The sequence below is a fragment of the Oncorhynchus clarkii genome, chromosome 1 (genome assembly GCF_045791955.1).
Source record: "Oncorhynchus clarkii lewisi isolate Uvic-CL-2024 chromosome 1, UVic_Ocla_1.0, whole genome shotgun sequence".
NCBI classification, from domain to species: domain Eukaryota; kingdom Metazoa; phylum Chordata; class Actinopteri; order Salmoniformes; family Salmonidae; genus Oncorhynchus; species Oncorhynchus clarkii.
In genome coordinates, this window is record NC_092147.1 from 4483004 (window position 1) to 4505632 (window position 22629).

The window sequence follows — 22629 nt, forward strand, 5'->3', positions numbered from 1 at the left end:
TAACCACTAGGCTAGCCTGCCGCCTCTACACTCTAACCACTAGGCTACCCTGCCGCCTCTACACTAACCACTAGGCTACCCTGCCGCCTCTACACTCTAACCACTAGGCTACCCTGCCGCCTATACACTCAAACCAATATGGCTACCCTGCCGCCTCTACACTCTAACCACTAGGCTACCCTGCCGCCTCTACACTCTAACCACTAGGCTACCCTGCCGCCTCTACACTCTAACCACTAGGCTACCCTGCCGCCTCTACACTCTAACCACTAGGCTACCCTGCCGCCTCTACACTCGAACCACTAGGCTACCCTGCCGCCTCTACACTCTAACCACTAGGCTACCCTGCCGCCTCTACACTCTAACCACTAGGCTACACTGCCGCCTCTACACTCTAACCACTAGGCTACCCTGCCGCCTCTACACTCTAACCACTAGGCTACCCTGCCGCCTCTACACTCTAACCACTAGATACCCTGCCACCTCTACACTCTAACTACTAGGCTACCCTGCCGCCTCTACACTCTAACCACTAGGCTACCCTGCCACCTCTACACTCTAACCACTAGGCTAGCCTGCCACCTCTACACTCTAACCACTAGGCTACCCTGCCGCCTCTACACTCTAACCACTAGGCTACCCTGCCGCCTCTACACTCTAACCACTAAGCTACCCAACCGCCTCCACACTCTAACCACTAGGCTACCTTGCCGCCTCTACACTCTAACCACTAGGCTACCCTTCCGCCTCTACACTCTAACCACTAGGCTACCCTGATGATCCTGTATGTGGTGAAGAATTGGTTAGTTGAATGATAAATGCTCGTGGATGGGAACGTCTCCATCCAATCCAATCCCTTGTTCATGATACACATGATACACAGTACCAATCCAAAAGTTTGGACACACCTACTCATTCTAGGGGCATTTCTTTATTTAAAAAAAAAACTATTTTCTACATTGTAGAATAATAGTGAAGACATCAAAACTATGAAATAACACATATGGGAATCATGTAGTAACCAAAAACAAGTGTTAAACAAATCAAAATATATTTTAGATTTTTTTTTAAAGTAGCCACCCTTTGCCTTGATGACAGCTTTTGATTTGATTTTATTAGGATCTCTTTTAGTCCCCATTTGGACTCATCTTCCAAGAGTCCTTAACATTAAAATACAATATATAATACAAACACACTTTCACATATAACACACTATTACAAACATACATAATATACTAGCATAATGACCCAATAAATACTCAATCTAAAATAAAAAAATATTGATTCTTCATCTACTATAGTCCCACAACATTTCTATATACTATATTTAGTATATAATTGTTTTTAAATAATGTTTAAACTTATATATTGAAAGATTTCTAGTTTGCTCAGTTAATTTATTCCATTTCTTTATTGCTCTAAATCTAAATGTTCTTTTACCCATTTATCTTTTCTGTCTGGATAACGCAGAGATGGTGGACAATCTATTCCTAGTATTTACTGAATGTCTGTCTCTTAACCAATCTATTCCTAGTATTTACTGAATGTCTGTCTCTTAACCAATCTATTCCTAGTATTTACTGAATGTCTGTCTCTTAACCAATCTATTCCTAGTATTTACTGAATGTCTGTCTCTTAACCAATCTATTCCTAGTATTTACTGAATGTCTGTCTCTTAACCAATCTATTCCTAGTATTTACTGAATGTCTGTCTCTTAACCAATCTATTCCTAGTATTTACTGAATGTCTGTCTCTTAACCAATCTATTCCTAGTATTTACTGAATGTCTGTCTCTTAACCAATCTATTCCTAGTATTTACGGAATGTCTGTCTCTTAACCAATCTATTCCTAGTATTTACTGAATGTCTGTCTCTTAACCAATCTATTCCTAGTATTTACTGAATGTCTGTCTCTTAACCAATCTATTCCTAGTATTTACTGAATGTCTGTCTCTTAACCAATCTATTCCTAGTATTTACTGAATGTCTGTCTCTTAACCAATCTATTCCTAGTATTTACTGAATGTCTGTCTCTTAACCAATCTATTCCTAGTATTTACTGAATGTCTGTCTCTTACCAATCTATTCCTAGTATTTACTGAATGTCTGTCTCTTAACCAATCTATTCCTAGTATTTACGGAATGTCTGTCTCTTAACCAATCTATTCCTAGTATTTACTGAATGTCTGTCTCTTAACCAATCTATTCCTAGTATTTACTGAATGTCTGTCTCTTAACCAATCTATTCCTAGTATTTACTGAATGTCTGTCTCTTAACCAATCTATTCCTAGTATTTACTGAATGTCTGTCTCTTAACCAATCTATTCCTAGTATTTACTGAATGTCTGTCTCTTAACCAATCTATCCCTAGTATTTACTGAATGTCTGTCTCTTAACCAATCTATTCCTAGTATTTACTGAATGTCTGTCTCTTAACCAATCTATTCCTAGTATTTACGGAATGTCTGTCTCTTAACCAATCTATTCCTAGTATTTACGGAATGTCTGTCTCTTAACCAATCTATTCCTAGTATTTACTGAATGTCTGTCTCTTAACCAATCTATTCCTAGTATTTACTGAATGTCTGTCTCTTACCAATCTATTCCTAGTATTTACGGAATGTCTGTCTCTTAACCAATCTATTCCTAGTATTTACGGAATGTCTGTCTCTTAACCAATCTATTCCTAGTATTTACGGAATGTCTGTCCCTTACCAATCTATTCCTAGTATTTACTGAATGTCTGTCTCTTACCAATCTATTCCTAGTATTTACGGAATGTCTGTCTCTTAACCAATCTATTCCTAGTATTTACTGAATGTCTGTCTCTTAACCAATCTATTCCTAGTATTTACGGAATGTCTGTCTCTTACCAATCTATTCCTAGTATTTACTGAATGTCTGTCTCTTAACCAATCTATTCCTAGTATTTACGGAATGTCTGTCCCTTACCAATCTATTCCTAGTATTTACTGAATGTCTGTCTCTTACCAATCTATTCCTAGTATTTACGGAATGTCTGTCTCTTAACCAATCTATTCCTAGTATTTACTGAATGTCTGTCTCTTAACCAATCTATTCCTAGTATTTACGGAATGTCTGTCCCTTACCAATCTATTCCTAGTATTTACTGAATGTCTGTCTCTTAACCAATCTATTCCTAGTATTTACGGAATGTCTGTCCCTTACCAATCTATTCCTAGTATTTACTGAATGTCTGTCTCTTACCAATCTATTCCTAGTATTTACGGAATGTCTGTCTCTTACCAATCTATTCCTAGTATTTACTGAATGTCTGTCTCTTAACCAATCTATTCCTAGTATTTACGGAATGTCTGTCTCTTACCAATCTATTCCTAGTATTTACTGAATGTCTGTCTCTTACCAATCTATTCCTAGTATTTACGGAATGTCTGTCTCTTACCAATCTATTCCTAGTATTTACTGAATGTCTGTCTCTAACCAATCTATTCCTAGTATTTACGGAATGTCTGTCTCTTACCAATCTATTCCTAGTATTTACTGAATGTCTGTCTCTTAACCAATCTATTCCTAGTATTTACGGAATGTCTGTCTCTTACCAATCTATTCCTAGTATTTACGGAATGTCTGTCTCTTACCAATCTATTCCTAGTATTTACTGAATGTCTGTCTCTTAACCAATCTATTCCTAGTATTTACTGAATGTCTGTCTCTTAACCAATCTATTCCTAGTATTTACGGAATGTCTGTCTCTTACCAATCTATTCCTAGTATTTACGGAATGTCTGTCTCTTACCAATCTATTCCTAGTATTTACTGAATGTCTGTCTCTTACCAATCTATTCCTAGTATTTACTGAATGTCTGTCTCTTAACCAATCTATTCCTAGTATTTACTGAATGTCTGTCTCTTAACCAATCTATTCCTAGTATTTACTGAATGTCTGTCTCTTAACCAATCTATTCCTAGTATTTACTGAATGTCTGTCTCTTAACCAATCTATTCCTAGTATTTACTGAATGTCTGTCTCTTAACCAATCTATTCCTAGTATTTACTGAATGTCTGTCTCTTAACCAATCTATTCCTAGTATTTACTGAATGTCTGTCTCTTAACCAATCTATTCCTAGTATTTACTGAATGTCTGTCTCTTAACCAATCTATTCCTAGTATTTACGGAATGTCTGTCTCTTAACCAATCTATTCCTAGTATTTACGGAATGTCTGTCTCTTAACCAATCTATTCCTAGTATTTACGGAATGTCTGTCCCTTACCAATCTATTCCTAGTATTTACTGAATGTCTGTCTCTTACCAATCTATTCCTAGTATTTACGGAATGTCTGTCTCTTAACCAATCTATTCCTAGTATTTACTGAATGTCTGTCTCTTAACCAATCTATTCCTAGTATTTACGGAATGTCTGTCTCTTACCAATCTATTCCTAGTATTTACTGAATGTCTGTCTCTTAACCAATCTATTCCTAGTATTTACGGAATGTCTGTCCCTTACCAATCTATTCCTAGTATTTACTGAATGTCTGTCTCTTACCAATCTATTCCTAGTATTTACGGAATGTCTGTCTCTTACCAATCTATTCCTAGTATTTACTGAATGTCTGTCTCTTAACCAATCTATTCCTAGTATTTACGGAATGTCTGTCTCTTACCAATCTATTCCTAGTATTTACTGAATGTCTGTCTCTTAACCAATCTATTCCTAGTATTTACTGAATGTCTGTCTCTTAACCAATCTATTCCTAGTATTTACTGAATGTCTGTCTCTTACCAATCTATTCCTAGTATTTACTGAATGTCTGTCTCTTACCAATCTATTCCTAGTATTTACTGAATGTCTGTCTCTTAACCAATCTATTCCTAGTATTTACTGAATGTCTGTCTCTTAACCAATCTATTCCTAGTATTTACTGAATGTCTGTCTCTTAACCAATCTATTCCTAGTATTTACTGAATGTCTGTCTCTTAACCAATCTATTCCTAGTATTTACTGAATGTCTGTCTCTTAACCAATCTATTCCTAGTATTTACGGAATGTCTGTCTCTTAACCAATCTATTCCTAGTATTTACTGAATGTCTGTCTCTTAACCAATCTATTCCTAGTATTTACGGAATGTCTGTCTCTTACCAACTGAATAGAACTTGGCCGTTTTAAATGATGTATATTATAAAATAAGATAAGCATGTTTTTTTCAATTATTTTGTTGATTGATGACCAACCGAGAACACTGCGCATGACTGCAACAGAAGAACCACATCTCCGCCTTAAAACAATCCTTGCTGCTTTATTCTGGGCATTCTGCAGCCTCCTAACTTCACTAGATGATGCATTTCCCCAGACCACCGAACAATAGTTCACTTGACTCTCAACCAATGCCTGTGTTATTTGCTGAAGGATTTTCCCTGGTAAATATTTAGCTATCCTTCTGATTATGCATGCTGTTTTAATATATATTTTTTTTACATAGATGAGTTATTTGAGACGACCATGATAAGCAGTTGTCTAGCTGCACTCCCAGTAGTTTGGTTTCTGACACTTCTTCCATTTGTACTCCTCCCATACTTAATTGTATCCCATGCTGTTTTGGCCTTTTCCTAGTTGAACAGACCAACATAACTTTGGTTTTCTTGGTGTTTAAAGCAAGTTTGTTTTGGCAAACCCACTTCCGGATAATCTCCAAATCTCCTTGCAAAGCTTGCTGTACCTGTTGAACCGATTGTCTTGCTGCATAAATTGTAGTATCATCTGCAAATATAGTAGCTTGAGTTTCAACCAAGGCATAGGGAAGGTCGTTGGTGTATGTTAAGTAGAGAAGTGGCCCAAGGCAGCTGCCCTGCGGTATTCCACAGTTTAACACATTAGGGGAAGAAAATGAACCATTGATATAGGTGGACTGTTTCCTGTCAGTTAGATATGACAGTACCCAATTCAATGCTACCTCCTTTAAAACCATAATGCATTAATTTTGTCAAAATAATTTCATGATCCACTAAATTAAATGCTGCACTGAAATCTAAAAATAGTACACCTACAAACCTGCCATTATCCATAGCATTGAGCCACTGGTCGGTCATGTCAACCAATGCAGTGGTAGTGGAATGGTTTTTGCGATAAGCATGCTGATTGGCTGTAATCAGATCATTATTTTCCATATACTCCCACATTTGTCTACTCACAATACCCTCCAATATCTTACTGAGTGTAGGGAGTAGACTAATTGGTCGACTATTGGCAGGAGTAATGGGTTCTTTGCAGTCTTTCGGAATAGGACACAGTTTCGCTTCCATACATTTGCAAACATCCCGTTTTCCCAGTGACCAATTAAATATGTATCTCGGTGGAACTGCAATCTGGGGAGCAGCACAGCGAAGCAAAACATTATCCATAAGACCATAACCTTTAGATTTACCATCAGGTAATGACTTCAATAGGTTTAACACCTCCTCCACTGACACCGTGGAGCAGATCTTATTGCTCATAATATGATTATCAATCCATTGGACAATAGCTTGTTTGGAAGAATGTATGTTTACATTGTTGTTTAGTAATTTAATTTTCTGTGTAAAAAAAATCTGCAAAATGATTGGCAATATCAACTGGTTTTGTTATTATTCTCCCGTCCACCTCCACACTAGATGGGCATGATGAGATAGATGCTTTTAGTTGTGCCTAAGAACAGCCCTTAGCCGTGGTATATTTGGCCCGGACCTTATTGCTTAAATATATACAGTATACACTCATATCCTTTGCCTATAACACCTATATTTAATGTATGTAGTTCTGTCCTTGGGTTGTTCTTGTCTAATAATGTCCTGCATTATGTTTTGTGTGGAACCCCAGGAACAGTAGCTGCTGATTTTGCAATATCTACTGCGGATCCTGATAAAATACCAAATACTATAATATTTTAAAAACAAAAAAAAAACTAAGTTTTAAGAAAGAATAGGCATTGGTCTGAAGCTGAAAAATTAAATAAATTCACATGAGCACCTAGTTAAGCTGCAGCTGGCCCAGAACAGAGCAACACGTCTTGCTCTTCATTGTAATCAGAGGGCTGATATGTCTTACTGTGGTGTGAAAAGGTCATGCAATGAGATAATGTCTTACTGTGGTGTGATTACACAATGTAACTAGCTAGATGACTACAGGGGAGATTACACAATGTAACTAGCTAGATGACTACAGGGAAGATTACACAATGTAACTAGCTAGATGACTACAGGGAAGATTACACAATGTAACTAGCTAGATGACTACAGGGGAGATTACACAATGTAACTAGCTAGATGACTACAGGGAAGATTACACAATGTAACTAGCTAGATGACTACAGGGGAGACTACACAATGTAACTAGCTAGATGACTACAGGGAAGATTACACAATGTAACTAGCTAGATGACTACAGGGAAGATTACACAATGTAACTAGCTAGATGACTACGGGGGAGACTACACAATGTAACTAGCTAGATGACTACAGGGGAGACTACACAATGTAACTAGCTAGATGACTACAGGGAAGATTACACAATGTAACTGGCTAGATGACTACAGGGAAGATTACACAATGTAACTAGCTAGATGACTACAGGGAAGATTACACAATGTAACTGGCTAGATGACTACAGGGAAGATTACACAATGTAACTAGCCAGATGACTACGAGGGAGACTACACAATGTAACTAGCTAGATGACTACAGGGGAGACTACACAATGTAACTAGCTAGATGACTACAGGGGAGATTACACAATGTAACTAGCTAGATGACTACGGGGGAGATTACACAATGTAACTGGCTAGATGACTACAGGGGAGACTACACAATGTAACTGGCTAGATGACTACAGGGGAGATTACACAATGTAACTAGCTAGATGACTACGGGGGAGACTACACAATGTAACTGGCTAGATGACTACAGGGGAGACTACACAAGGTAACTAGCTAGATGACTACAGGGAAGATTACACAATGTAACTAGCTAGATGACTACAGGGGAGATTACACAATGTAACTAGCTAGATGACTACAGGGGAGACTACACAATGTAACTAGCTAGATGCCTATGGGGGAGACTACACAATGTAACTAGCTAGATGCCTACAGGGGAGATTACACAATGTAACTAGCTAGATGACTACAGGGAAGATTACACAATGTAACTAGCGAGATGACTACAGGGGAGATTACACAATGCAACTAGCTAGATGATTACAGGGGAGATTACACAATGTAACTAGCTAGATGCCTACAGGGGAGATTACACAATGTAACTAGCTAGATGACTACAGGGGAGACTACACAATGTAACTAGCTAGATGACTACAGGGGAGACTACACAATGTAACTAGCTAGATGACTACAGGGAAGATTACACAATGTAACTGGCTAGATGACTACAGGGAAGATTACACAATGTAACTAGCTAGATAACTACAGGGAAGATTACACAATGTAACTAGCTAGATGACTACAGGGAAGATTACACAATGTAACTGGCTAGATGACTACAGGGAAGATTACACAATGTAACTAGCCAGATGACTACGAGGGAGACTACACAATGTAACTAGCTAGATGACTACAGGGGAGACTACACAATGTAACTAGCTAGATGACTACAGGGGAGATTACACAATGTAACTATCTAGATGACTACGGGGGAGATTACACAATGTTACTGGCTAGATGACTACAGGGGAGACTACACAATGTAACTGGCTAGATGACTACAGGGGAGATTACACAATGTAACTAGCTAGATGACTACGGGGGAGACTACACAATGTAACTGGCTAGATGACTACAGGGGAGACTACACAATGTAACTAGCTAGATGACTACAGGGAAGATTACACAATGTAACTAGCTAGATGACTACAGGGAAGATTACACAATGTAACTAGCTAGATGACTACAGGGGAGATTACACAATGCAACTAGCTAGATGATTACAGGGGAGATTACACAATGTAACTGGCTAGATGACTACAGGGGAGATTACACAATGTAACTGGCTAGATGACTACAGGGGAGACTACACAATGTAACTAGCTAGATGACTACAGGGGAGATTACACAATGTAACTGGCTAGATGACTACAGGGGAGATTACACAATGTAACTGGCTAGATGACTACAGGGGAGACTACACAATGTAACTAGCTAGATGACTACAGGGGAGACTACACAATGTAACTAGCTAGATGACTACAGGGGAGATTACACAATGTAACTAGCTAGATGACTACGGGGGAGACTACACAATTTAACTAGCTAGATGACTACAGGGGAGACTACACAATGTAACTAGCTAGATGACTACAGGGGAGATTACACAATGTAACTAGCTAGATGACTACAGGGGGAGACTACACAATGTAACTAGCTAGATGACTACAGGGGAGACTACACAATGTAACTAGCTAGATGACTACGGGGGAGACTACACAATGTAACTAGCTAGATGACTACAGGGGAGATTACACAATGTAACTGGCTAGATGACTACAGGGGAGATTACACAATGTAACTGGCTAGATGACTACAGGGAAGACTACACAATGTAACTGGCTAGATGACTACAGGGAAGATTACACAATGTAACTAGCTAGATGACTACAGGGGAGACTACACAATGTAACTAGCTAGATGACTACGGGGGAGACTACACAATGTAACTAGCTAGATGACTACAGGGGAGATTACACAATGTAACTGGCTAGATGACTACAGGGGAGACTACACAATGTAACTGGCTAGATGACTACAGGGAAGACTACACAATGTAACTGGCTAGATGACTACAGGGAAGATTACACAATGTAACTAGCTAGATGACTACAGGGGAGACTACACAATGTAACTGGCTAGATGACTACAGGGGAGATTACACAATGTAACTAGCTAGATGACTACGGGGGAGACTACACAATGTAACTGGCTAGATGACTACGGGGGAGACTACACAATGTAACTAGCTAGATGACTACAGGGGAGATTACACAATGTAACTGGCTAGATGACTACAGGGGAGACTACACAATGTAACTGGCTAGATGACTACAGGGGAGATTACACAATGTAACTGGCTAGATGACTACAGGGGAGACTACACAATGTAACTAGCTAGATGACTACAGGGGAGACTACACAATGTAACTAGCTAGATGACTACAGGGGAGATTACACAATGTAACTAGCTAGATGACTACGGGGGAGACTACACAATTTAACTAGCTAGATGACTACAGGGGAGACTACACAATGTAACTAGCTAGATGACTACAGGGGAGATTACACAATGTAACTAGCTAGATGACTACAGGGGGAGACTACACAATGTAACTAGCTAGATGACTACAGGGGAGACTACACAATGTAACTAGCTAGATGACTACGGGGGAGACTACACAATGTAACTAGCTAGATGACTACAGGGGAGATTACACAATGTAACTGGCTAGATGACTACAGGGGAGACTACACAATGTAACTGGCTAGATGACTACAGGGAAGACTACACAATGTAACTGGCTAGATGACTACAGGGAAGATTACACAATGTAACTAGCTAGATGACTACAGGGGAGACTACACAATGTAACTAGCTAGATGACTACGGGGGAGACTACACAATGTAACTAGCTAGATGACTACAGGGGAGATTACACAATGTAACTGGCTAGATGACTACAGGGGAGACTACACAATGTAACTGGCTAGATGACTACAGGGAAGACTACACAATGTAACTGGCTAGATGACTACAGGGAAGATTACACAATGTAACTAGCTAGATGACTACAGGGGAGACTACACAATGTAACTGGCTAGATGCCTACAGGGAAGATTACACAATGTAACTAGCTAGATGACTACAGGGGAGACTACACAATGTAACTGGCTAGATGCCTACAGGGAAGATTACACAATGTAACTAGCTAGATGACTACAGGGGAGACTACACAATGTAACTGGCTAGATGCCTACAGAGAGCGCAAAATATGGATGAGCTGTTCTCAATGGAAGGTTTCTCTTTTTTTTATTTTTTTTATTCTCTTTTGTCAAGACGAGGTGTGACCGTGAGTACACCATAGTCATCCACCTCGGTGGAAACGACTTGGAACACACGAAGGGGACAGCCCTTTGTGCATCAGAAGATAGCTGATTTGGAAGCAGTCATCCGAATGTTTCCCGGGGCAACGGTGGTCTGCTCTGACATCACACAGTGGGAGGAGTTGGATTTTTTCACTGGGAGGAGGACATCAACAAGCCCTTTGAGATGGCCCAGTGGGAGGAGGAAACCAACAAGCCCATAGAGATGGTTCAGTGGGAGGAGGACATCAACAAGCACTTAAGAGATGGCCCAGTGGGAGGAGGACACCAACAAGCACTTAAGAGATGGTCCAGTGGGAGGGGACACCAACAAGCCCATAGAGATGGCCCAGTGGGAGGAGGACATGAACAAGCCCATAGAGATGGCCCAGTGGGAGGGGACATCAACAAGCACTTAAGAGATGGCCCAGTGGGAGGAGGACATCAACAAGCCCATAGAGATGGCCCAGTGGGAGGAGCCCGGCACTCTGTCAACCAGCTGTTGTTTCCATTTCAGGCTCATGCCCACAATCCGCCAGTCTGCCATAAATCACTGTGTCAAAGCTTGAGGATGAGTTGCTTGAATCAGCTGTGTAGCGTTTCCTTTTCTTTTCACCGCATGCTGCTGCAGACGGCAACCTGGTCTCATAGCAACCTGGTCTCACAGCAACCTGGTCTCACAGAAACCTGGTCTCATAGCAACCTGGTCTCATAGCAACCTGGTCTCACAGCAACCTGGTCTCACAGCAACCTGGTCTCACAGCAACCTGGTCTCACAGCAACCTGGTCTCACAGCAACCTGGTCTCATAGCAACCTGGTCTCACAGCAACCTGGTCTCACAGCAACCTGGTCTCACAGCAACCTGGTCTCATAGCAACTTGGTCTCACAGCAACCTGGTCTCATAGCACCCTGGTCTCATAGCAACCTGGTCTCATAGCAACCTTGTCTCACAGCAACCTGGTCTCACAGCAACCTGGTCTCATAGCAACCTGGTCTCATAGCATTTTGTACTATTCTGTACATAGATCAAAAACACTCAATTTAGTATGATATGTTATGTTTCGTATGGCATGTATTAATTTCTACATGTCAATCACCCAGTTTACATGATATGTTACGAATTGCAATTAGTAAACAATGTTATGAATTAGCATTAACGTACGATATATTACGAAATCCAATTTGTTGCAACCTACATTAGCTAGGTTTCTAACGCTAATGTCAGCTAGGTAGCTAACGTTAGCTAGGCTAGGGTGTTAGGGTTGGGAGTGAGGTTAAAGAGTTAAGTTTAGGAGTTATGTTAAGGTTAGGGCTAGGGGAAGGGTTAGCTAACATGCTAAGTCATTAAACAGTAGTAAGTAGTTGAAACGTTGGTAATGCTAAGTTGTCCATGATGAGATTCAAACACTCAACTTTTGGATTGCTAGACATTTGCGTTATACACCCGTTCTTCCACACTGAACAACCACTCTCGTTTTTGCCTTAAAATAAAATGTTCCTATTTCTGAAGTAAATCTCTATTTGTAATGTAAATTGCATGTTATAGAAGGGTCCAGATTATTGTTTGTTGTCGATTAGGCTTGTTTTTGAGAAACTTACCCCAGCCGTGATTCACCTCCTCATTGCTCGTTGTACAGTATCAGGGAACGCAAAAGACAAAATTAAGCTCTAAAAACACCTAAATATGTACTTTTAGAAACAGACACTCTCTCAGTATAGTGACGTAGGTCAAGGACATTCGCTAGTTTATTTGTGCTCATTTGTTAGTGCTACAATTACACACAAGTGTCTAGATCAGCAGTGTACACATGATGACTTCAGCTTTATGCCAAAAAGACGTATCTTCGAAAATATAGCCTGCCAGCTTTGCTCGCATGCTGGTTAACTACCTAGCCAACGTTAGCTCTCATCTGACTGGTATTACATATCGTTAGCTAGCTAGCTGTCTAACTACTCAAAACAAAACCGCATTCATTGGCTAGCTACATTTATTTGCCTGTTATTTAGCTAGCTAACTTTGAGCCGACTGGTGTTAGCTAGCTACAGAGGCTAGCTGCTGGACTTTGTACAAGCACGCTAAAGTTAGCTACGTAACGTTAACTAGTTAGCTACTTAACTAATCAAAAAGATCTGTTTGCATTTTACGATTAACCTCAGCTTGAATAACAACATATAGCTAGCTATATACAGACACTTGTGTTTTGTTCCATACACTTCTTATGACTGGCAGCATGGTGCAACCAACCTATTGTTGGATTTCTGAGTTTCGGCAAAAAAAGCATTGTCAAAAATGCTACAAAATGGTAGCTCATCATTGGTTCTTAACGGACAGAAATTAGAATGTAAGAATGATAAATTATAAATGTAATAAAAACTACAAACTTAAGTCAATACTGTATATATATATATATTTTTTTTTTTAAGTCCAATGGTCACTTTATGGACGCTATAGTCCCTTTTTAATCCGACGTCTAGGATTTGAGCTAAATTGTCACCGAGAAATATATTGCTAACGACCCTGCTAAAAAATAAATTTAAAAAAAGAGGCAGAGACTTTTCAGTTTTAGGCTTTTTATTGGCTGACAGAAACCTGAGCAAAAAAAAAAAAAAGAAAAGATTTATACAGAGAGTTGCAGTGTTTTTGTTTGCACAGCATACTTGAAGCAGCAGCCCTCAACCTCAGGTCTTTAAGGCTCTCCTGAGGAACTCAGGGAAAATTAATGAGCTCATCGCACCATTTGGGGGTACCGAGTCCCAAATAGCACCATTATGCCCTACACCGTGCACTACTTTTCACCAGAGCCCAATGGGACTATATAGGACATAGGGTATCAATTGGGACGAAAACCCCTGATCCTTCAGGTCCTTAAGGGCAGCAAAGGTACATACAATAAAAACTGAAAAAGGTTCTGAACTGTAAATCAAACAGCAGTAGTGGAGGTTTTAAGATGATTTCATTTTTATTTTCATGAAGTTTCAAATAGAAAACGCCTCGCGTTAGGTTGTAAAACATATACGTAATGTGTATACACTGTGAGGGGTTTTTAAAAAACCCTTTCCAGGAATATTCATTTGGAGTTAAAAATCACTCATTTAAAAGAGGACATCTCCACCATGCACTGACTATACCTGCAGGTGGGTGGGGTTTGGTGACAGACATGGCATCCCAAATGGCACTGAATATTTAGTGCACTACTATATATGGTCATTGCACTATATTGGACCTCAAAGCCAGTTCCACTGTGGGTTTTTTCCCCATTGTTTCCCTGTAATCAGGGACTGACTTAGACCTGTAATTAATTACCAGGTAGAACAGAAAACCGGCAGGCTCCGGAACTCGTACGGTAAGAGTTGAACAATGATATAGTAAGGTGCCATGTGGGACTCAAACTGTCCCTACCTGCATGAGCCTTCGGTCCTGGTCTGAGACGGTGAGAGCCATCTGCAGCTGGGTGGTCTGCTCCTGCATGGCTCCTACAGTGGCACTACTGTCATTGAGAGAGGTGGACAACCCCTGGAGCTGCTCTCTCAGCTGGGCCTCCTGGATAGAGGGAAGGGGGGATGGGTGGGTGGATGGAGGGAGGGAGGGAGGGAGGGAGGGAGGGATGAGTGGGTGGATGGAGGGATGGGTGGGTGGATGGATGGAGGGATGAGTGGGTGGATGGAGGGAGGGATGGGTGGGTGGAGGGAGGGAGGGATGAGTGGGTGGATGGAGGGAGGGTGGGAGGGATGAGAGGGAGGGAGGGAGGGAGGGAGGGAGGGAGGGAGGGAGGGAGGGAGGGAGGGAGGGAGGGAGGGAGGGAGGGGTGGGTGGGTGGATGGAGGGATGGGTGGAGGGAGGGATGGGTGGGTGGGTGGATGGAGGGAGGGAGGGATGAGTGGGTGGAGGGAGGGAGGGATGGATGGGTGGAGGTAGGGATGAGTGGGTGGAGGGAGGGAGGGAGGGATGAGTGGGTGGAGGGAGGGAGGGAGGGATGAGTGGGTGAAGGGAGGGGTTTATGGAGGGAGGGATGGGTGGAGGGAGGGAGGGATGGGTGGGTAGGTGGATGGATAGAGGGAGGGAGGGAGGGATGGGTGGAGGGAGGGATGGGTGGATGGAGAGAGGGAGGGAGGGATGAGTGGGTGGAGGGAGGGAGGGAGGGATGAGTAGGTGGAGGGAGGGGTTTATGGATGAAGGGAGGGCGGGGTGGGTGGGTGGGAGGAATGGGGGAGGGAATAAGGGAGGAGGAGGAGGAGGGAGGGAGGGGTGTAGAGAGGGTGGGCAGGAGGGATTGGTGGATTAATTTACTAACGAACAAGGATAACACAACAAAGTAAATTTGCTTATTTCCACAGTGGTGCTTTTCCTGCAGTCAAACGACCAAAGCGCCCTCTAGTGGTCTCATGGGTGGAATGTTATTACAATTTTGAATACAGAATTAAATCCTGTGTTTCTATGTCAAAATATTTTGTTATATTTCAGTCTTCTGTGATACTGCTTTCTGTACTATATCTGACATGGTACAGGTGTCTTCTTTTAAGCCCATAAACATGTGTGTGAGGTGGATACTTTGGTTTCAAAATAGATTTGTTTAAGGACTACCAAGAAACACTCACCTGATTTAGCCCACTGCAGTAAAATGTTATAATGCTCAGTCCTTAAAGGGAACATTAACAGAAGCAGAACATATGCCTAGTCCAGTCCAGTACATACCTGGAGCTCAGTCCAGTCCAGTAAATCAAATCAAATCAAATGTATTTATATAGCCCTTCGTACATCAGCTGATATCTCAAAGTGCTGTACAGAAACCCAGCCTAAAACCCCAAACAGCAAGCAATGCAGGTGTAGAAGCACGGTGGCTAGGAAAAACTCCCTAGAAAGGCCAAATGCCTAGTCCAGTCCAGTACATACCTGGAGCACAGCCCAGTCCAGTACATACCTGGAGCTCAGCCCAGTCCAGTCCAGAACATATCTGGAGCTCAGTCCAGTCCAGTACATACCTGGAGCTCAGCCCAGTCCAGTACAGTACATACCTGGAGCTCAGCCCAGTCCAGTTCAGTACATACCTGGAGCTCAGCCCAGTCCAGTCCAGTACATACCTGGAGCTCAGTCCAGTCCAGTACATACCTGGTGTTCAGCCCAGTCCAGTACAGTACATACCTGGAGCTCAGCTCAGTCCAGTCCAGTACATACCTGGAGCTCAGCCCAGTCCAGTACAGTACATACCTGGAGCTCAGCCCAGTCCAGTACAGTACATACCTGGAGCTCAGCCCAGTCCAGTACAGTACATACCTGGAGCTCAGCCCAGTCCAGTACAGTACATACCTGGAGCTCAGCCCAGGCCAGGGCCGTAGCCAGCCGCTCCTCGTTCACCCTCAGCCCAGCCGCCCGGTCCTCAGTCACCCCCAGCTCTCTCCTCAGCTCTGCTAGCCTTTTCATTGGATTGATTTGACAATTTACAAAAACACAATTCAACAACCCATTTGGATACAATGCATTTAAAATGATTGAACATAACAAACAAACAAAAAAACATTTAATGTAGATTTCCCCCTAAATAGACAGACCCAAAAATAATATATTTTTCATTTGAAGGCCATATAAACAATTAGTAATAATAGCGAATCGTTTTAGAAAGTTCTGGAACTCAACTTTCTGGTAGAAATAGTTATACATTGCTGAGGTGTACTCACCTTTGAGGACATAAGCTCTAGTACATCGTACAAATATTATGAAAATATGAAATATCATATATGATGTAGTTCCTATTTACCAAAAGTATGGGGAGAAAAGGGCTTCGAAATAACTAGAAATGCTTTATAAATATAGTAACAATCAAAACAACTTATTATAATAATTTACCTTTCTTATACTTGTAAAATAAATATGAACAAACTTAGTGACAGTCTGATATTGACACCATTTCATATAACTGATGACAGAGACCTTTCTGCTAAACGTCCTCTGAGAGACGCAGAAACACCATTCAAATGTGTCCAGGACTCGTCCGTCTTTGACCAAGACAAAGTGGTCTTGTTTCAAATCTACATTTTTTATTACATTTTCTTTTTGTTTTTCATGTTGAGAGCTCTAAATCCATCCGAGAACATCACAGTGAGATTTTATTTATTTATTTTATTTCACCTTTATTTAACCAGGTAGGCAAGTTGAGAAAAAGTTCTCATTTACAATTGCGACCTGGCCAAGATAAAGCAAAGCAGATGAAACTACTATTGTTGCATTTGCTAGACTCTCTCGTTTCACAGGCAAAGGAAATCCTTCCATTGTCTGGATAGGCCAGAAAATGTGACATGTCGCTTCCTATGCAAATTAACGATTTCCTGTGTCTGTGAATCTCACAGCTGTGCTTTGCAATAGTGTATATGAATGTGGACAACCAGCGCTTTTAGGGAGTGTAAAGCAATTGATGTTGCGCCGTTCACAGAGCGTGTTGTACACAGAAATATCAATCGGAAACTGATTCACAACCGCTCAAAGTCCCCTGACGTTTTAACAGACTTAACGTTTAGGAGGATTTATTATTTCCATCGTGGTCCTCTTGTTTTGGCTGACAGGATAAGGCTTCCCTGATAGCGATAACTATCACATAACAATAATATAAACACCAGATTATAAATACAGGAAACCAATTACCTCTCCCCCAGGGCTGCCACCTCTCCTTCCAGTTCGGCTGCCCTCCGCTGTGCCCGTTCCAGCTCTCCCTCTAGGGTCCTCTGGGTGAGCTCCAGACGTGATGCCCGGCTTTCCGCTGTCTCCAGGGCCTCCTTCAGCCTCCGACGCTCCCCCTCACAGCGAGCCTCCGCGGCCCGGGAACGATCCAGCTTCTCCTGGAACTCAGTCAGTTAGTCAGTCAGCCAGCCAATCAGTCAGTCAGTCAGCCAGCCAATCAGTCAGTCAGTCAGCTAGCCAATCAGTCAGTCAGTCAGCCAGCCAGCCAGCCAGCCAATCAGTCAGTCAGTCAGTCAGCCAGCCAGTCAGTCAACACTCAGTCAGTCAGTCAGTCAACACTCAGTCAGTCAGTCAGTCAACACTCAGTCAGTCAGTCAACACTCAGTCAGTCAGTCAGTCAGTCAACACTCAGTCAGTCAGTCAACACTCAGTCAGTCAGTCAACACTCAGTCAGTCAGTCAGTCAACACTCAGTCAGTCCGTCAGCACTCAGTCAGTCAGTCAACACTCAGTCAGTCAGTCAACACTCAGTCAGTCCGTCAACGCTCAGTCAGTCCGTCAACGCTCAGTCAGTCCGCCAACACTCAGTCAGTTTAGTCAGTCCGTCAACACTCAGTCAGTTTAGTCTGTCAACACTCAGTCAGTTTAGTCAGTCCGTCAACACTCAGTCAGTTTAGTCAGTCCGTCAACACTCAGTCAGTTTAGTCAGTCCGTCAACACTCAGTCAGTTTAGTCCGTCAACACTCAGTCAGTTTAGTCAGTCTGTCAACACTCAGTCAGTCAATAGTCAGTCAGTCAGTCAGTCAGTCAGTCAGCCAGCCAATCAGTCAGTCAGTAAGCCAGCCAATCAGTCAGTCAGTCAGCCAGCCAATCAGTCAGTCAGTCAGCCAGCCAGCCAGCCAATCAGTCAGTCAGTCAACACTCAGTCAGTCAGTCAGTCAACACTCAGTCAGTCAGTCAGTCAGTCAACACTCAGTCAGTCAGTCAGTCAACACTCAGTCAGTCAGTCAGTCAACACTCAGTCAGTTTAGTCAATCAATAGTCAGTCAGTCCATCAGTCAGCCAATCAATCAAATCACAAATTCAGCCAATCAATCAATCAATCAATCAATCAATCAATCAATCAATGAACTGTAAGATTTGTCACGTTGTGTCCCCAGACCTCCATCCCTGCTCAGTCAACATGAAACAGCGTAAGGTTGGATGACTTTCAGCCAGGGTAGTTAACAGTACCTGCAGTGTCCTACTATTAGCTTCAGAGGTCTGCAGACTAGTCTTGAGTTTAACTACTTCCTCTGCCAGGCTCTTCCTGTCCCTGTCCCCTCGCCGTGTCACTTCCTCCTGCAGGGAGAGGGAGGTCTGAGCCCCGTACAGCTGCTCCGACACCTCTCTCTTCCCTGGAAAACACAAAGACAGAAAGATCTGAGCCCCGTACAGCCTCTCCGTTCCCTGGACAACAGACAGAGAGATCCGAGGCCCATACAGGCTCTCCCTTCCCTGGCCAACAGACAGAGAGATTCGAGGCCCATGCAGGCTCTCCCTTCCCTGGACAACACACAGACAGAGAGATCTGAGCCCCGCACAGCCTCTCCCTTCCCTGGACAACAGATATAGAGATCTGAGCCCCATACAGCCTCTCTCTTCCCTGGCCAACAGACAGAGAGATTTGAAGCCCATACAGCCTCTCCCTTCCCTGGACAACACACAGACATAGAGAGCCGAGGCCATACAGGCTCTCTCTTCCCTGGACAGCAGACAGAGAGAGAGATCTGAGCCCCGTACAGGCTCTCCCTTCCCTGGACAACAGACAGAGACGACCCACTACACAATACAATTAAAGTCTCTTTTTTTACAATATCTGAGCATCTATTTAGATACTCCCATGCCATTGGTTTGCTCATTGGATTTCAGTTTGTATTGACTGCTATGTGTGGATGGAAATATACTTCAACTTGAGCTGAAACACAGTACTATTCAGTCCTCAAAATGTGTACCGTATCATGCCTTGCTCTCTCACCCTCCTCAAAACCCTTCAGGGCTTTGGTCAACTGTTGCAGCCTAGTGTCTGACTTGTCCTGGCTGGTCTGTAGCTCGGCCACCTGCCGGGTTAGACTGGTCACTTGGGCCTTAGCTTCATCCTGCAGGGGAGAGGAACCGACCGTCAGTCACTCATAACCATGACATGATCACGACGCAGATTCAAAAGCAGCCGTCAACACTCAGTCATTCTATGAAAGCATTTACAGAAAATTATTTATGCGATAATATTGCGAGGATTTATGCGGAAACGATTGGGTCAAATTTGCATAATATTGTTGTTAATTTAGCTGTAAATAAATAAATAAATAAAATTGCGATCGCGCAATCGTGGAGGGACTGGACAATAATCTACCAGTACTGAGGACATCTTCTGTGTTTAGCTCCCGCTTTAAAAGGACTGTGTTACAGTACCCTGTGTCTCTTGGTGTCTTTGAGTTCCTGGTGGAAGTCCCTGAGGGCTCTCTGCACCGCGTCCACATCCAGCTCCCCCTCATCACTACAGGATGGGAAGGACACAGGACCTCCCGGGGATGTGCTGGTTTCACCTATTACATTTAGAGATGCACGCCAACTCACTGAGACACTGATTTATTTCATTTTTTTACATTATTATTTTATGTTATGTTAGCCTAACACCAGAATCACTGTCCTTATCAGTCATTACAAAGAGTGGCGGTCCGTTCTACGGCATTAGTGAGTGACCATCATACCCTTCACAGGTGAGCGACTTCTCCAGGGGGAGGGGCTTCTTCCTCTGGACCCATGGGTCTGTGAGCGTCCTATCCCGAGGGTTCGTCTCAGGGCAGAGGTCAGCCCGACCAACCTGTGCTCCAGCTCTCTGCGTTGGGCTTCCCCGTGTCCTAGCTGCTCCTCCAGCCCCTGAGCACGGCCCTCTGCTAGGCTAACACGCAGGGTGAGCTCTCTTACCTGGGGAAAGGTTGGGAACCACGATGGCTCTGTGGTTAGCATTGGCGGTCACACAACAAAGTGTTGCATTGTGGTCTGTTAGAGACCAGTTGCTGTGGGTTGATGGGCGAGACCAGAGAACTAGTATAGACCAGAGAACTAGTATAGACCAGAGAACTAGCATAGACCAGAGAACTAGTATAGACCAGGGAACTAGCATAGACCAGAGAACTAGCATAGACCAGAGAACTAGTATAGACCAGAGAACTAGTATAGACCAGATAACTAGCATAGACCAGAGAACTAGTATAGACCAGAGAACTAGTATAGACCAGAGAACTAGTATAGACCAGAGAACTAGCATAGACCAGAGAACTAGTATAGACCAGGGAACTAGCATAGACCAGAGAACTAGCATAGACCAGAGAACTAGTATAGACCAGAGAACTAGTATAGACCAGAGAACTAGCATAGACCAGAGAACTAGTATAGACCAGAGAACTAGTATAGACCAGAGAACTAGTATAGACCAGAGAACTAGCATAGACCAGAGAACTAGCATAGACCAGAGAACTAGCATAGACCAGAGAACTAGTATAAAACAGAGAACTAGTATAGACCAGAGAACTAGCATAGACCAGAGAACTAGCATAGACCAGAGAACTAGTATAGACCAGAGAACTAGCATAGACCAGAGAACTAGCATAGACCAGAGAACTAGCATAGACCAGAGAACTAGTATAGACCAGAGAACTAGTATAGACCAGAGCACTAGCATAGACCAGAGAACTAGTATAGACCAGAGAACTAGTATAGACCAGAGAACTAGTATAGACCAGAGAACTAGCATAGACAAGAGAACTAGTATAGACCAGAGAACTAGTATAGACCAGAGAACTAGCATAGACCAGAGAACTAGTATAGACCAGATAACTAGTATAGACCAGAGAACTAGCATAGACCAGAGAACTAGCATAGACCAGAGAACTAGTATAGACCAGAGAACTAGTACAGACCAGAGAACTAGTGTAGACCAGAGAACTAGCATAGACCAGAGAACTAGCATAGACCAGAGAACTAGCATAGACCAGAGAACTAGTATAGACCAGAGAACTAGTACAGACCAGAGAACTAGTGTAGACCAGAGAACTAGCCAAACGTGTGGATAGGTGTATCATATTTCATTGAAAGTAACAAAACAGACACTTGCCAATAAACCCAATGACGGCGAGTTCATGGATACCATCGTAGTGAGGAATATAACATGTTTAGAGTGGGGGGAAAACCCCTCTGCACATGTGCAGATACTTGGCTAATGCTGTTGTTCTTCATCTGTGTATCTACTAGCTATCTAGTATACAACTGACACTATAGTTAGCATGATGGCTAAGTGTGACATGTATTCCTATGGGAAATGCTAACTCACCGTGTTAGTAATACGTGTCTTTACCTGAGTAGACTGCTCCTCTAGTGCCACCACTAATTTTGAGGTCTCTTCGCAGTGGAGGAGGAGACTCTGTTGAAGCCCCGCCTCTCTCTCCGCTAGCACTTCCCTCATCTGACACTCCGCGTCCTCCAGCTCCACAATACGACGCTGCAGCCCGGAAGCCTGATGGAGAGATACGGGAAATAGAGAGAAGAGAGGGGCATTATGGGGAGGATTTTAAGACATTTTCTAAATGCACTTTAAATAGCTTTTATAACTACAAATGAAAAGCTGAAAAAAACTGAAATAAGTCAATAAGTATTCAATCAAGTTCTCATGGCAAGCCTAAATAATAGTATTTAACATTATATTTGAATGAACCTTATCTCTATAAACCACACATACAGATAATTGTAAGGTCCCTTATTTGAGCAGTGAATTTTAAACACAGATTCAACCATAAAGACCTGGGAGGTTTTCCAA

At 42.5% G+C, this 22629-nt stretch overlaps 1 protein-coding gene across 1 annotated transcript in view; it reads right to left on the bottom strand.

Moving 5' to 3' along the window:
* LOC139414230 (ciliary rootlet coiled-coil, rootletin family member 2) overlaps positions 1–22629 on the bottom strand; it is a 103665-nt gene that overhangs the window by 19826 nt on the left and 61210 nt on the right. Inside the window, exons 15-22 of the mRNA XM_071162131.1 lie at positions 22171–22329; positions 20525–20741; positions 20226–20359; positions 19792–19912; positions 19008–19171; positions 17740–17933; positions 16411–16516; positions 14506–14646 (exon numbers count right to left, since the gene is read on the bottom strand). Coding sequence (XP_071018232.1) covers positions 14506–14646; positions 16411–16516; positions 17740–17933; positions 19008–19171; positions 19792–19912; positions 20226–20359; positions 20525–20741; positions 22171–22329 — 1236 coding nt within the window. The remainder of the gene's footprint in view (positions 1–14505; positions 14647–16410; positions 16517–17739; positions 17934–19007; positions 19172–19791; positions 19913–20225; positions 20360–20524; positions 20742–22170; positions 22330–22629) is intronic.